General features: G+C 34.7%; 1 protein-coding gene across 3 annotated transcripts in view; it reads right to left on the bottom strand.

Moving 5' to 3' along the window:
- LOC127866282 (inactive serine/threonine-protein kinase TEX14-like) overlaps positions 1 to 17140 on the bottom strand; it is a 31130-nt gene that overhangs the window by 830 nt on the left and 13160 nt on the right. For 2 of the 3 annotated variants that reach the window (XM_052406727.1, XM_052406729.1), the window contains 15 exons: positions 14329 to 14498; positions 12168 to 12325; positions 11834 to 12027; positions 9798 to 10150; positions 8624 to 8671; positions 7391 to 7484; positions 7003 to 7136; positions 5575 to 5714; positions 4961 to 5096; positions 3393 to 3474; positions 2143 to 2251; positions 1643 to 1870; positions 1254 to 1432; positions 263 to 452; positions 33 to 127 (listed from right to left, as the gene is read on the bottom strand). In XM_052406727.1, the coding sequence (XP_052262687.1) occupies positions 33 to 127; positions 263 to 452; positions 1254 to 1432; positions 1643 to 1870; positions 2143 to 2251; positions 3393 to 3474; positions 4961 to 5096; positions 5575 to 5714; positions 7003 to 7136; positions 7391 to 7484; positions 8624 to 8671; positions 9798 to 10150; positions 11834 to 12027; positions 12168 to 12325; positions 14329 to 14498 (2310 nt within the window). The remainder of the gene's footprint in view (positions 1 to 32; positions 128 to 262; positions 453 to 1253; positions 1433 to 1642; positions 1871 to 2142; positions 2252 to 3392; positions 3475 to 4960; positions 5097 to 5574; positions 5715 to 7002; positions 7137 to 7390; positions 7485 to 8623; positions 8672 to 9797; positions 10151 to 11833; positions 12028 to 12167; positions 12326 to 14328; positions 14499 to 17140) is intronic. The other variant, XM_052406728.1, reaches the window with a different exon arrangement.

Below are 17140 nucleotides of genomic sequence, written 5' to 3'. Positions count from 1 at the left end.
TATAACTGATGTATAAGCTATTCAGTGCTTACTTTTGGATCTGGGTGAGGGTTGGATCGTGAGGATGTTGGAATTCTTGTCTTGTTGGTCCTTTTCTTGTTTGGATTGACTCGTGGAGGCGATGATTCTGAAATAAAATTGTCTAAGATGATTTACAAGTATTTGCAGTTTCCAAAAACGATTTAGGTGTTCTGTCAACAAAATAAAATTCAAAAAGGCAATGTGTAATAAAAACACGCAGACAATAAAATAAAACATTAACCCTGATACATGTCATCACTTGATGATTTAGTTCTCTTTAAAATACTAGTCATTGGCAGCCTGGCAGAAGGAATGAATGGTTGGGTATCATTTTGGTTTTCAGTGGTCACTCTGGTGATCTTTGGAGATTTACGATTGGAGTAGAGTTCATCGTCAAAGTAGAATGTTTCCACTGGTGACCTGCTCCTAACCTGTAAGCAGAATCTTGTCTTAATAAAATCTCTTATTGTTTAAAATGTCTCTGTTAAGAAAATAATGAGAAAACACTGTTGAGTCTATTTATTCAAAATTAAAGCATAATTCACAGCTCCAAACCAGTGAGGTTGCCTTGAAGTAGTGGATATGGAGACTGCCTATCGACCAGGAGGCCACGGGTTTATCTCGCACAGTGGCAGCGTTCTTAAGATCCATCCAAGACAACAGTTACTGGTTCTACCCAGGAAACTGACTCCAAAGCACTTCAATAAACATAGGCTTAAGATTCAATTGAACTAAAATAAATAGGTTTAAACTAGATATTAAAATTTTATTTAATATATATTCAAAGAAAAAGTTATGGGTATTATTTATATATATGAATTAAAATCTTATTTAACTATGTCTCTCTCTCTGGATACATATTATTCTATTATTTTTTTAGTGGATAAAAAAATATTGGTGAAAGGAAAATCGAGTTTAGTGAAAGATTATATACTTGTCATTTCAATGCCAATCATCATAAATAAATGAAACAATCACGCTTTGTTTCAACGTTACATCAATCAACCAGTGTTAGTTATTTTTTCTGACATTTGTAAATGTGTTTAGAATGTTTGCAAACATGTGTTTCCCATTATTCCATGAAATATATAAGTAAAATGATAATTTAACATTCATTCCTGGATGCCTCTTGAAATGTTTCTTTCTGTAAACAAAAACCTGAAATAAAATTTTATTACATGTATACACAAATCCACATTTATCTGCTATATATTGTGCACATAGAGACATACATGGTCCCCAGAATTGTGCTTGTCACTGGAAGAAAGACTTGTTTCTGATGTGTCTGGAGTGACCAGCTCATTGCAAAGCTCATCTGTCTCCTCCTGGCAGGCCTGGTACCTGAATACCCTCGGGAAATTTGGTGGAGATGTAGTATTCTCAGAATCATCAAACAACTCTGGGGATTGCACTGCAATAACAGCACTATGAAAGTCATAGAAAAGAACATGAACTAGTATCAGTACTTTATAATTAGATCGCATTTGACACGTAATTTTCACATACATTACCAGTTCAATAAGAAATGAAGTTCTTAAAATTGTATGTTGAGTAAACTATTTCTCTAAACAAGCATTTTCATATTCATGTTATACCTTTTCAATTGAAAGAATGTTATAACCTGTATTCAATCTTGCTGTAGTGGCAGGTACAACCTCTCTAGTGAGATTTCTCTTGATTTTTGTGATTTCATGGTCGACCCATTTGGACACAATGTCTGACTCAGTGCTGCTGTCTATAGCGTTCTCACTCCCAACCCTGTCTGGCACACTGCTACATGTGAACGTGCTGCCACTGTCCTCATCAGTGTCGTATGTCAGCTTGTAGGCATTCTTTACACCTAGAAAGACTAAGGATTGTTTATTAATGAAGATATTTTGGATACATTTCATATTCTACTCTTAGACATTTTCTGCTACATATGGTGGGTTTCTATTTGTTCAAAATGCAAATAACATTCAACATGTTAACTTGCAGCATTTCTAATTTGACTATCATAGGCTTTACTCATTAAGAAAAATGCGCGAGTGAGAATATATACCATTATAGCTGTAATAAAAATTAGTTTTTTTGCCTCACAAATATTTTAAAGTCAATATATTATGGATATGTACAAAGTACCTGAGGGTTTGGTAGCAGAGTGGCAGTTGAAGTCTGCAGAGTGGGAGGGGTGTTCCTGGGAATGTTCCTTGTTCACAGTCCCATCCACCACAGCCTGGTAGAACGCATGCTGCAAGATACACAGAGCACTCACTAGTAGGACATTTATATACATAATACTGATATTGATCACTGGTAAAACGCATGCTGCAAGATACACAGAGCACTCACTAGTAGGACATTTATATACATAATACTGATATTGATCACTGGTAAAACGCATGCTGCAAGATACACAGAGCACTCACTAGTAGGACATTTATATACATAATACTGATATTGATCACTGGTAAAACGCATGCTGCAAGATACACAGAGCACTCACTAGTAGGACATTTATATACATAATACTGATATTGATCACTGGTAAACACATGCTGCAAGATACACAGAGCACTCACTAGTAGGACATTTATATACATAATACTGATATTGATCACTGGTAAAACGCATGCTGCAAGATACACAGAGCACTCACTAGTAGGACATTTATATACATAATACTGATATTGATCACTGGTAAAACGCATGCTGCAAGATACACAGAGCACTCACTAGTAGGACACTTATATACATAATACTGATATTGATCACTGGTAAAACGCATGCTGCAAGATACACAGAGCACTCACTAGTAGGACACTTATATACATAATACTGATATTGATCACTGGTAGAACGCATGCTGCAAGATACACAGAGCACTCACTAGTAGGACACTTATATACATAATACTGATATTGATCACTGGTAGAATGCATGCTGCAAGATACTCATAGCACTCACTAGTAGGACACTTATATACATAATACTGATATTGATCACTGGTAAAACATGTACATGTTTGTTTGTTTCATGGACACTTTTAAAAGTATTTTATCTTGTCACTGCAGTAATTTTACACTTTTTCTGTGCCAGCTAGTTTTCCAGGATTAAGTGCAGACATTTTTGCCTGTAACTGACAACTTCCGGACTTGTAAAAAAATGTGTTATTATCTATCTCGTAATAAAATGTAATGTTATAAATAAAAAGTTATATAAATAATCCTAGTTGTAATAAAATTATACATACAAAAATATTTATTTACATTCTTATCATAACACAATATGCCTAGAATGATTTATTATTTTCATAAAACAATAATTCTGTGATTAATAAAATTCTATTTGTACAGCCTACAAAACATAATACCATTTAAGAATGAATTTACATGTTGTATCTGTTCTTGAAAGGCCTTGGCAAGGTTTCTAACACTTCCTCTACCACCGAACCAGCTTGGATCTGTCTCAACCCTATACGTACATAAGGGACAAACAATGCAAAATACATTTCATAATATTGCTGCATCAAAACTAGAAATGGGACAACACAAATGCCAGAAATTAAATTTCGCTCTACACAGACACGAGTGATGTGTGGTTCACAAAATATAAATAGTAACCACAGCAACATCAACTATCATTCATACCATATTAGGACTATGTCCTAACTTCCATAATGACCTTGACCTTGAAACAAATGACATGTTTTTTCAAGCAACAGATTGTCCATAATTATATTATGCTTGCTTGTGCCAATTTAATAGAAATCCCATATTAGACAACATATATACTGGCAGTGTAAGGAATATGCACAAACAATTACTTTTTACTGTGACCTCGACTTGCAAGGGAGCAGCATGGTTGTTGCATGTGACATGTTGTCTCGATACAATGATCATTTGTTTTATCATGCACGACAAAGTTATGGGTTGGACAAAAACATGTATTTTCCCTATATACAAATTAGGATTATGTGAAAACTTCTACTGTGACCTTGACCTTAAGGAGAGTGCCATGGTTGTTGCTTGCAACACACCGTCTTAATATCATGATCAATTTTAATCATTTACTTTAAAATCCCAATATGGACAACAAGGTTATGGGCCAGACATAAACATGTACTTAATTTAGTTCTTTATACATAATAAGGAATATCCAACAATATAAAGTCTCCCCTGTGACCTTGACCTTAAAGGGAGTGACATTTTTGTTGTGTGTAACACATCGTTATGATATGATGATCATTTGCGCTAATGTATTTTGAAATCCCATCATGAACAATAAAGTTATGAGCCATAAACAAACATGTATTTTCGCTAAATACACATGTACATATAAGGAACATGCAATAACACAAGGTGTCCATTGTGACCTTGACCTTGAATCAAGCAACATGTTGGATGCAAGCAACATATTGTCTTGATTATAAGCCAAATTATTCACATAATGCATTACAAAGTTATATGCGGGACATGAACATGTACTTTCATTATGTAAGGAATATGAAAAAAACAGTGTCCAATGTCACTTGTTCTCAGCGAGCATGAGTATTTTCGCACTTGACATGCGGTCTCAATATGATGATCATATTTACCAATTCATTTAGGAATCTCATGATGGACAATAAAGTTATGAGAATGACATGAACTCGTACAAAAACTTGCACAGGCACATGGACAGGGGTAACATTAAAGGAATATGCCTTTCCGCAATTATCATGGCTGGGGCATAATAAACCAATATGGTTTCAAAACTGTTTTAACAAAATGTGAGTCACTATGACGATTACTTTGTATACCTATGTACAGAGAAGTATACCCAGAGTTTGCATTTACCATAGCAGCATGATAAATTAATACTCCTCATCTGCAATTAAATCATGCAGCTAAGTTCAAAACTTATGTTTATCACTTATGTTTATAAACACAAATAAATAAGACAAACACAATTTTATTACACCGGGGACTGCTTTTTCCTGGATGGCATGGTGGCATAGTGAGAGTTTTCTCTCTGGTGTTCCAGCTGACCCAGAGGCCTGTTTGGGCTGTGGTCATTGTACAGAGCATACAGTGAGCCAGCAATGGTCAGCTTTCCTGAGAAATAAATCACAGTTAATTGATAAAGTATTTTCACTTACAAAATAAAATCTATGGAAAAATAACAATTTTGCAAGTATGGCGTGAATCATTTGTTTGAATTATGTTTTGTGTAAGTTAAACAATGAAAAGTATTTTACTATGAAAAACATATAACCATTAAAACAATACAAACATCACAAACACTGCTTGTAACCCAACACCAATTGGTCACCTATTTTCAAGGGAAAGTAACTCATGCATGTGTGGAAATTAAGTCTCCTTTACACACTCTCTTCATGATGTAACAAGTTTTATGTTTCTATTAAATCCAGTATTTTTAAGCAATTGGCTCCACAAACTTATATTTGTTGCTGACTCAATTACCCACCAACCTATTAACCAAACAACACAGCGACTCCAAAATACCCTCTCTCAAAACTTTGTGGGAGTATATAATTATAGTAAAATTTGGTTTAAGTTCAATACTATGTACCAGAGGTTGAGTATTCCTCAGCAACTATGTCAGTCTGTTGATGGCAAGCCGGCTTTGCCCCAGCACTTCGTGTTCTCTGGTGATTACCCAGTTGTAGGAAGCTGAATTTTCCCATTGATGAAGTAACTTTGCCTAATTCTCTAATAGAAATAAGGTATTCATATAACTTTTTTTCGGCGTAGCTGTCTAAGCCAGCTTTTCATCTTACCTGACCCTTGTAAGTGTCCAATCAAATTCAAATAAAATTTCCTGCGGCTAGATCCAAATGAACACACTTACTTTATTCCATTGGCTGATTTGAGCATAATTCCCCAGAACATCAGCAACATGACCCCGTCTTTGTAACGATGTTAAATGCATGTTCAGCGTGAATCTACTTTATCTCTTATGAAAAGGCTTGAGGAATAGAACAGTTTCACACTTAACTCATGACATCAATACAGTTTGTGTGTGTCCCTTTACATTTAGAAGATTGTCAGCGCCATAGCGTTTGTACTTAAAGGCTTCTCATATTTAGTTATTACTTCCGTATTGCATTCTGTGATCAAGTATATTTTAGATCACATAAATATTGTTGTTCCCTATCCTGATATTCATATTAACCAAAATGCGTTAAATTGTTTTCGAAAAACCGAAAAACACATGTAAAAGTATAAAGCTTTAAACAAACCGTCATTCCAGCAGTGGAATTCATGACCTCACTTAATGCATTGCATTCCATCTCCCAAGGTATAAAGTTCAGTTCGCGGTCAGTAAAAGACTCATTATATAAACTCTATCGCGTTAACCCGATGAACATGACCAGAAATATATTTATTTCAGACATTCGGCGAAATAATTATGGTATGTAAATAAAAGATTGTTTTCAATAATTTCATGATACATACTAGTTTTGATTAATTGAATAAGAATTATTCCACCATAGCGACCAATTTATTAAGCATGAGCGCTATGATTCACGATACTATTAACAATCGAATCAAATAACTATGTCCGCAAAACCACTACAACATGTCTGTTCGAAGAACGGGCGTATTAATATTTCAAATATGTAGTTGATTCGAATGTGGCCATTGACTCATATATTTTCATTTAATTTTCATTCTTCTTGTGCATTTCCGTTCTATATCTATAGATATGTGGTCAATAATATCTAAAATTGCAAAATTAGCGATGAAATCTTGCGGAACTTAATTGATTTGCATGTGCTGCTGCTAATAACTGCGCAGAAAAAGGCATTTGCTGTCTCATTGATATAACTCTTTATCTTTCATCAACCACAACCACAATCAACGCCATAAAAGATATTTCTTGTCTGTAATGATACAAGAATGAACAAGGATGAGCAGTTGTCAAATATTTTCAATTTCAGAAAGTTTTTCTTGTTGTTTGATTGTGACTTTCCCCAACAACAAAAAATCTACTTACCTGCCTTTGGCATACTGTGTATTGTCTGCACTTTCCAGGCTTTTAACGGAATCTGTACAACTGTCAGAAGGGGTCTCTCTTTTCATACTATGCTGTTCCTCTTCCCGCCTCATTAGGTCAATCTTTCTGACACTCTGTTTATAGGGAATTTAATAATAACATTATGATTAACTGAGATTTACTGATCATCATTTTTTTACATAAATTATACAATTCAAATAAATAAATTAATTAATTGAAGAGGTGCATTGACAGTATCTGCCATTAATAAACAATTATTTTAAAACAACGCATATTCCCATGTTTACTTCTTTCGAAGTTATATTTATATTTGTTATATTTGTTAACTTAACTAGTAAATAAGTAACAACTACTCATGAAAAAATACCTGCGGAGTTTGAGACTTTTGTGGAGATATCTTTAGTTGAACACTGTACGTATAGTCTTCATCATCCTGTTGTGAAACTGCATCCCACCTTAATCTTAGAACACAGGCAGAAAACATACAAAACAACAAGCTGACTGATATATTTTATATGACCTCCTTCAAAGGAAGCATATAGAAGTCCAACTGTTAGTCTGTACATCTGTGTGAATATTCCTATCTCAGTGATAGCATTGCAATATATTGATGGATTTTTAAATAACTATGCATACTGTCCACCATAATAAGACAACATGAAGCGTATTACATCTGTCTCTCTACCTGCAAGGTCAAATTCACACTTAGCTGAAAGGTCAAGGTCATGCTTAGAAGTCAATTTGAAAATTTTACGATAAAACAGCTTGAAAATTCCTGCCTCAACCATAACTTAGCCATAATTGATATGTTTTGTAATTGCTTGAGGCAAATCTTAATCATCATAATCCAATCTGTATATGTATAATTGTCTTCTCCCCCAAAAGTCAAGGTCACACATAGAGGTCAAATTTGGACATAAATCAGCATGAAAATTCCTTTCTTAGTGAAAACTTTGCCATATATTGATGTATTAAAAAATAACTATGCAAACATGTTTACCATCATAAAACAACATGTTGCATGTAACCACTGTCTCCCTACCTCAAAAGCCAAGGTCACTTACTGGTCAAAGGTCAGGTTTTTCCATAGAATGGCTTGATTATTTCTTTCTCAGCTAGAACTTTGCCATATATCAGTAGACTTAAAAATAAGGGAGCTCAAATGCAATGCATAATAATACAATGTGTTGCACTTATCTCCTTAGTTCAAAGGTCAAATATGGCCATTAAACAGCTTGTCCAGGTTTGTCATTCATCATGCAATTTTAAGATAACTTACCAAAAATGACTACCATTAGGAGACTAGTGTGCTGTGTAGCACCCATCTCATTCCTACATGGTTTAAAGGTAACACTTGGAGGTCAAAAGACAAATTTGGCACATGTCCAGTTTCAAACATATCATCTTGGCCTTACACATTAGCAGTAATCAAATGTATGTAAGCATATTTACTTCATGTATTATTGATCTTATTGGATTTGTTTCTAACACAAGAAATAAATACAAATAACAAAAACATGAAACAAAAATAATATCCACAGCCATAAAAAAGTATCACAGAACTAAAAAAAACAATCAAACACTATAATGAAAATGTTACCCCTCAGCATTAAAGTGCAACTGTTGCCTGTTATTTCGGTTTTCTTTACTGTAAAGCAGTAGAAGAGTGCAAAAATAAAACGCTTATAAAATGGAACAATTTTCCATTTACATTTAACAATTTTACAAGGATATCAGAAAAATGTAACTGATCAAATAAATGTCAAACATGCAAGTCAATAGATTCCTGAACGTCTCAACATAAAGAAAAAGGGAAACACATGTCTTGAACAGCTAAAATATGATATTAATGGCACAACTTCTGTTTTAAGAAATAAATGTATGCATTGAACATAATGGTAATGTAAAAGTGGTTAACTATATCCTAGAACATCAATAACCGACTTCCCATAACTCCCAATTCAATTCATTAAATAGTATTTGTTCCTCACCAAGGAGATTCTCATGACTGACAATAAAACACTCTGTTGGTAAGAAACATAAATTAAAACTGATAGTTTATACTATAAGCCACAATAACAATTCCTCTAACTTCAACAAAGCTTTTGATATTGTCGCAAAATTTTAATGATGGGCTTCCTTTATTGCAAAGACAACCAAATGACATAAAAAAGGCAGAAAGTATTAGCCCTCACTAAATCATTCAGGAAACATGTTAATACAATAGCCAATATTAAATGATTTTAAATCAAACAAGTGTGCATTTAAAAAAACAAAATACCCACCAAAACAATGTTTGGATAAAAGATTAAATGACAACAGGCATACAAAGTATTTTCAGAACTTCTAATGTCGAGTTTTTTGCAACTCTACCTCAAGGGCCCTGATTCTTGTGGGTTACGCTTTTCTCCACAATACTTGCGCCCAAATCTTCTTAAAGCTTACCATGCTACATAAAAATATGCTCCAAATATACAAAGGAAGATTGATTTCTTTAATGGAATCGTCAACCTTGAATTGGACCCTGTTTTTGCAAGAATCTGTCTTTCATGCTGATCACTTCTGCTTGCTAAGTTCATAAATCCATCAATGTTAGACAAAGATTCACCCTAGCTCTCGATAGAACGATCTTTTACAAATAGTTTTAAGTAATTTGAATTTGATACAAACTATAGGACTGTAGTGCATGCTGTTTGAAAAGAGAAACATACAAAGTTTTTATTTCTATCTTACAGTTAGTATTGCAGTGGCTGTTGTTGCCCCCACTAACTTGCCTTGTTCCAGCTGATTTCTTGTTTCCGTACTTGGTTGATCTGGTTACCAGAGTGTCCTCCCTGGTTACACGACAGTCCTCCCTGGTTACACGAGTGTCCTCCTCTAATTCCTCTGTACTGTCCTTCTTCTTTTCCTTGGCCCTCTTGACATCTTCCTGCACACGTGCTAAACTTCGATCCTGCTCAGTTTCAGTTGTGACTCCACTTTCCTTTGCACATTGATCCCGCACTTTCTGGTAGCTCTTCTTGCTGTTATTGGTATTCTGTGACTGAGGTGCTGTGGCCACCTGATTACGGCTAGTGTCAGCAGGAGGACGGCTCTTCAGGTGTGATTTTATGTAACCGTATGCATCCTGTAAATAGAATCAGTTGTTTAATCTTTCAAGGGAGTATCCTGGAACACGTAACAGAAAATCTCAATATTTTTCTTAACAAAGCTAAAATTAGACATTTGTCAATTAGTCATGAATGCCATGATGTTCCATTTGTTTTCATTAAGTGTCACAAATAAGCTGTTAATCAAAATATTTCACTTTTTATCTCTAAGTGACCTTGACCTTTGAGGTATTAATACAAGGGATACATGTGACATTTACTTTTCTCATGGTGGTCAGTTGTGGCAAGTTATTTTCAAAAAGCATAACAAATGACAAAGTTAAAAGCCCAAACATTAAGTTTTAGGGCCAACTCTGACATTTGAACTCTAAGTGCAACTTTGACTATTTAGGAAATAATACAAGTGATACAGGTGACATGTCATATAATGATGTATTGCATTTATTCAAAGCAATTGTAAAATCCATAAATATATGTAAATGTGTATGGCCAATTTTGACTTTTGACCTGTAAGTATGACCTTTACATTTGAGGTAGGAAGACATATGTTTCACATAACTCATCATATTATGATGTTGGACAATTGTGGCACATTTATCACAATGCATCAGAATATGGCAAGGTTATAATTTAGACTGGAAATTATGAGGAGACAGACAGACAGATAGACAATGCTACTGCTACATGTAACCTTTTTTTCAAAGGGAGACTTAACAGTAGAAGACTGTAAGACTGCAACTGCGTTTACTGATATTTACTTAAATACACTGCAAGTGTGTTAGCAAACTTTTATAATGATATTGTATATTATTTAGTTTTTTTGAGACTTAAGATGTGTCACAGACATTATAAGTTGCCCTCAACATGATACATGATTAAACAAAGACAAAAGTTATGTACCCAAGACAAAGTGTCATTATACAACAGCAGGGATAAAACTTACTTTTTACTGTAGGTTGCTCAACGGGCTACTATCTTTATAATTTGGTAGCCCAGCCAAAGAGTTAGTAGCAAAGACCCAAGTACATGTGATTGCTATCTAATACTTATTTGGAACAAAACAGACTCAGACAAAATTATAAAATTGCTGTCATTACTCAATACAGTTTTCCTTTTAATGAGCCTAAATCTTCTTGCTTCTTAAAAATAAACCGATACACTGCCTGAAAACAGTTTGCAGCTTTTAAAAAAAGTTGCCCAGGCCGACAACCACATTTTGAAACTGACTTGGCGGGCCCAAAATATTTTCTTCCCGGGTGAACGGACAACAAAAATGTCTATCCCCGCCGAAGAGACTTCTCATCATTTGCAAATATTTTTTTTAATAAAACGATATATATTATTCCCATATTAGACCTGAAATGTGAACTTGACCTTAAAACTGTTGAAACAGGTGTTGCAATAAAAAACCTTATCTTAACATAGTTATTACTTTTGTTAAGTTAATTTAACATTTCCTGATAATGAAGTCTGAATAGTCCCAACAGGCTGTTTAATGGCTAAGTGTGACATTGACCATTGAGCTAAGGACATGCTTGGGTCTTACACTCAGCATGCCTTCTTTTTTAAAGCACAATTAATTATGAAATTGACAAGATTTGGGGACATAGAGACATACAAACTTACAGACTCGATGGTGCATTTTTTTCATGGGTGGAAAACATCCTGTATGATATGACTTATGAAGGATAACAAGGCACCTTTGGCATTGTAGTGAGTATATCCCTAACATGAAGAAATGACAGCTTTCTCCCTGTTGGATCATGTTGCAGACCATACTCTAAGATGATTTTGAAGTACTCGGGCATTTTTCCGTTCAGGATCGACAGGCGATTCCCTTTGCAGTAGCTTGCTTTTATGCTGTCTGCACACTGTTCATTCCATGGAACTTCGTCTAAAAACAGGAAAATAAAAATAACAAGTTTGTAAAAATTTGAAATGGCAGTGTTGTTTTTTCCACATTCTTGGTATTATAAATAAACAGAAATCTTAAAGAAGAAATGAATTTCAAATTATGTACTGAACACAACTAACTGTGGAACATTTCCCAAACAATAGCTGCGTAGCTGAACATGTCACAGTAGAAGGATGGAGGCATGTGCATCATCACTTCTGGAGCCATCCAGTTGTAAACAGCATTCTCCTCGTGGTTACTAGCCACTGCATTCTTCTTACCCCACTCACACTTGGATCTGCAAGCATAGTCTATCAATAATAGATCTTTGAAAGCCATAATGTATATGCTATGCCAACATGATTTTATCACGTTCCAAATCATGCATGACATATTTACACAAATTGCTTCACCATAAGCGCGGAATATATGATATGTAACACAAAAGAATGTTCTTTACATTCAAAATTGGAGAAAACAGACATGTGAATGTTCTCTTTTCATACATGGATTTTCATTACCATAAAAATAGTTATGCTTTGCACAAGAAACAATTGGCAATAACTCAATAAATATTAAATAAAGAGTTATAGTTCTAGATCTCTGCACTTCCTCTCAAAGTCTTTACTTTTTACATGTAGTTTCATTTGGATTCATCTCTTTATTCCCTTTCTGGGTTATTATTTAAACAAGAGAAGAACATAAGATAGATTTGCTATGCACAAGAAAAATAAAAAAAATTACTTTGTACATGAAGTTTCATATGGATCTCTTTATTCCCTTTCTGGGTTAGTATTTCAACAAGAGAAGAACATAACATAGATTTGCTATGCACAAGAAAAATAAAAAAAGGACTATAACTAGAAAACACTAAGTATTTACCCTCTATGTTATCTGTAGATACATGACACTTCATCTTAATATCATAAAAAGAAATGCTATCATGGAGTGCACAAGAAAAAACTTACAAATTACAATAGCTCTGTTTATAATGAAGAAACAGTTATGGTACTTTTACTCTGATGTACTTTTAAAAACCCTTTTACCAAATAGCAAATAATATTTGAATCCGTTCAATACTTTTGAGTTATGCTTGCCAAAAGAAAATACTGGTTACAGTTATGTTGTGCTAAAAAATCAGCAAAGAAGAATAACTCCAAAAATACTATAGACAGAGTTATGGTTTTTGTTCCATGCATATCATCTCAAAATCACCTTTCAATAGATGAAGTTTGATTTAAAGGGGTTCGTCCAACAGATTTTGGCATGTATTGAAGCTTGTCATTAAATACTTTATATTGATAAATTTAAACATTTGAACTAAAAATCTCCAGTAAAAAAAAACAAGAATACAATTTTAAAAAAGGAAAAAAAATAACCCTCAACAGGGCTCGAACCACTGACCCCTGGATTCCTGGAGTCCTGGAATAAAAAGCCTCCCGCCTAGACCACTTGACCATTCACGCTCATATTCAAAGCGGATGTATTGTTTAGCTATAAAGGCAATCCTCGTAGTATCCCAAAATATCGAATCGCGTCGATACCACGCTTTATCTGTTGGACAGCCCCTCTAAATCCCTTCAATTATTTTGAATCTACATGTATGCTTGTCGTATGACAAATGTACAAATTGCAATAGGTCTTTAATAGTTCTGAAGAGAAAGTCATAGTTCTTGGAATCTGAATTTATCCAGTTAGAATAATGTCCTAAAATGTCACTATACATAGATAAAGTAATATTTTCACATATTTATCTATTAATATTTTCACAGATGTTTTATATGTAAAATCATTTATAAACATAGCAGATTGGATAATTGTCCCTTTACGTTCTATCTAAATCTTTTAATATAACTGCGATAAAGCATTGAAAAGACTGACATTGTTAATTATCAATTTACTCAATTTTATCATAACGAAAACAATCTAACAATCCTTATAGGTGCATTGTCATTTTTAGATTAAAATCATATACCTTGCATTACAAACAAATAAATAATAAATACACAAAACTGACTATGATGTCAGAAATAGTGTACTGTCAATTACTACATAAAAAACAAATGCAAGGAAACCAGATTTGAAAATGAAGTCTTTAAAAAAAATATTTAAGGGAACAAACTATGACAGTGTTGTGAATTGGTCTAAATGATTGATCTACCTTGACAGTAGGGTACAGTATAGCGCATAAGGAATATGTTGCACTAAATAATTTACATGTGCACATTCCAAACTAACCACTTTAGACATGAGAATCAATACCTCTTCTGCCACTTAGGATAAATATACTAAATCACTTACGCTTCGATCATGTATTCAAAATTTCCAAGCTTATAGGTGTGCATGTTGACTACACTGATAGCGTGGGAAGTAATGGCACAGTGCACAAGTCCACGCAAATGAATGAAGATGATGGCATTACACATCTGTAGAGCTATGTCTTGAATCATTTGGCTAGGCAGTCTTTCCATCTAGAAATAAAAGATCAGGGTATTAGATATACAACATCTACATCAACATCTTTTATTTATAAACATAAGTTTATTTGGGATTTTTGTCGTTTTCAACAGTATTTCAGTCATTTCACGGCACTAAGCCAATTCACACTTTTCTTGGGCTATCTGGTTTACCAGTGCTAAGTGCTCATAATTTTGCCAGTAACTGAGAGCTTCCCTATTTAGATCAATGCAGGGGGAGAACGTCCATAGAAAGGATTTCATGACAAATCACTAAAACAAATTAGGTGGCCAGACAGGAGAAGAAACCTGTGATACTTGCTTATAACGTAGGTACATTTATCTCTCCAAAAGATATTGTCGTTCTTTCTATTTCACATATTTTTAGATGCTGAAGATCAAATCTACGCAATCGATTTGAAACAGATTTACAAGACCCATATGAATCAAAATGCCCTAACCCTTTACCAAACGACACATTTTGGGCATTCCCAATTTGAAAGAGGTTGCAGACGACAATTAAATTGTAATGGAATCTGAAGGAAATTATCAGGTAGGGAAGAAATAATTGTGATAAAAGGAGCAATTTTCTTTTTATCACAATTATTTATAAAGTCGTCGGCTACAAACCTGTAAAATCCTGTTAGTTTTTGGTAAAGGGTAATAATCTCTGGTTCCTTCTTAAGAGCCTTTCACACATTTATAACAAATACAATAGCAGCATCTTTCTTTGTAAAGAATCATCTCAAAATATAACAAAGGCTGTTTGTAAAACATGCATGCCCCCCATATGGGCTGTCAGTTGTAGTGGCAGCCATTGTGTGAATACGTTATTTGGCACTATGACCTTGACCTTTGACCAAGTGACCTAAAAATCAATAGGGGTCATCTGCGAGTCATGATCAATGTACCTATGAAGTTTCATGATCCTAGGCGTATTAGCTTTCTCGAGTTATCATCCGGAAACCATTTTACTGTGTAAAGTCACCATGACCTTGACCTTTGACCTAGTGACCTGAACGTCAATAGGGGTCATCTGCGAGTCATGATCAATGTACCTATTTAGTTTCATGATCCTAGGTGTAAGCCTTCTTAAGTTATCATCCGGAAAACATTTTTCTAAGTTGAGTCACCGTGACCTTGACCTTTGACCTAGTGACCTGAAAATCAATAGGGGTCATCTGCGAGTCATCATCAATGTACCTATGAAGTTTCATGATCCTAGGCATAAGCATTCTTGAGTTATCATCCAGAAACCATTTTACTATTTCGGGTCACCCTGACCTTGATCTTTGACCTAGTGACCTTAAAATCAATAGGGGTCATCTGTGAGTCATGATCAATGTACCTATGAAGTTTCATGATCCTAGGCATAAGCGTTCTTGAGGTAACATCCAGAAACCATTTTACAATTTGGGTCACCGTGACCTTGACCTTTGACCTAGTGACCTGAAAATCAATAGGGGTCATCTGCGAGTCATGATCAATGTACCTATGAAGTTTCATGATCAAGCGTTCTTGAGTTATCATCCGGAAACCATTTTACTATTTCGGGTCACCGTGACCTTGACCTTTGACGTAGTGACCTGAAAATCAATAGGGGGTCATCTGCGAGTCATGAACAAATTTGGTAGAGGACTATTAGATATCACTACATACCAAATTTAGTAGCCCTAGGCTCTATAATTATGAACAAGAAGATTTTTAAAGTTTGCACAAAATAGGCCTTATTTAAGCATATGTTCATTTTTGTGACCCACGGGGCAGGGTCAAATTTGTCCCCAGGGGCATAATTTGAACAAACTAAGTAGAGACCCTTTAGATGTCACTACATACCGAATTTGGTAGAAATAGGCCCAATAGTTATGGACAAGAAGATTTCTAAAGTTTGCACAAAATGGGCCCAATATAAGCCTATGTTCAATTTTTTGACCCTGGGGAACGGTCAAATTTGATCCAAGGGGCTTAATTTGAACAAACTTGGTCGAGGACTATTAGATGTCATTACATACCAAATTTGGTAGCCCTATGTCATACGATTATGGACAAGAAGATTTTTAAAGTTTGCACAAAACAGGCCTTATAAAAGCAAATGTTGAATTTTTTTACCCTCCGGGGCAGGGTCAAATTTGACCCAAGGGGCAAAATTTGAAGAAACTTGGTCGAGGACTATAAGATGTCACTACATACTAAATTTGGTAGCCCTAGGCCCAATTGTTATGTACGGAAAGATTTAAAAAGTTTTCACAAAATAGGCCATATATAAGCAAATTTTCTACTTTTTGACCCCCCCCCCCCCAGGGCAGGGTCAAATTTTACCCCAGGGGCATAATTTGAAGAAACTTGGTAGAGGACTATTAGATGTCACTACATACCAAATGTGGTAGCCCTAGGCCCAATGGCTATGGACAAGAAGATTTTTAAAGTTTTCACAAAATAGGCCTTATATAAGCAAATTTTCAATTTTTTGACCCCCAGGGCAGGGTCAAATTTGACCCCAGGGGCATAATTTGAAGAAACTTGGTAGAAGGACTATAAGATGTCACTACATACCAAATTTGGTAGCCCTAGGCCCAATGGTTATGGTCGAGAAGATTTTTTAAGTTTCACAAAATAGGCCTTGTATAAGCAAATTTTCAATTTTTGACCCCCCGGGG

Source organism: Dreissena polymorpha, chromosome 2, assembly GCF_020536995.1.
Source record: "Dreissena polymorpha isolate Duluth1 chromosome 2, UMN_Dpol_1.0, whole genome shotgun sequence".
NCBI lineage: Eukaryota > Metazoa > Mollusca > Bivalvia > Myida > Dreissenidae > Dreissena > Dreissena polymorpha.
This window is presented reverse-complemented; position numbering and strand designations above follow the sequence as displayed.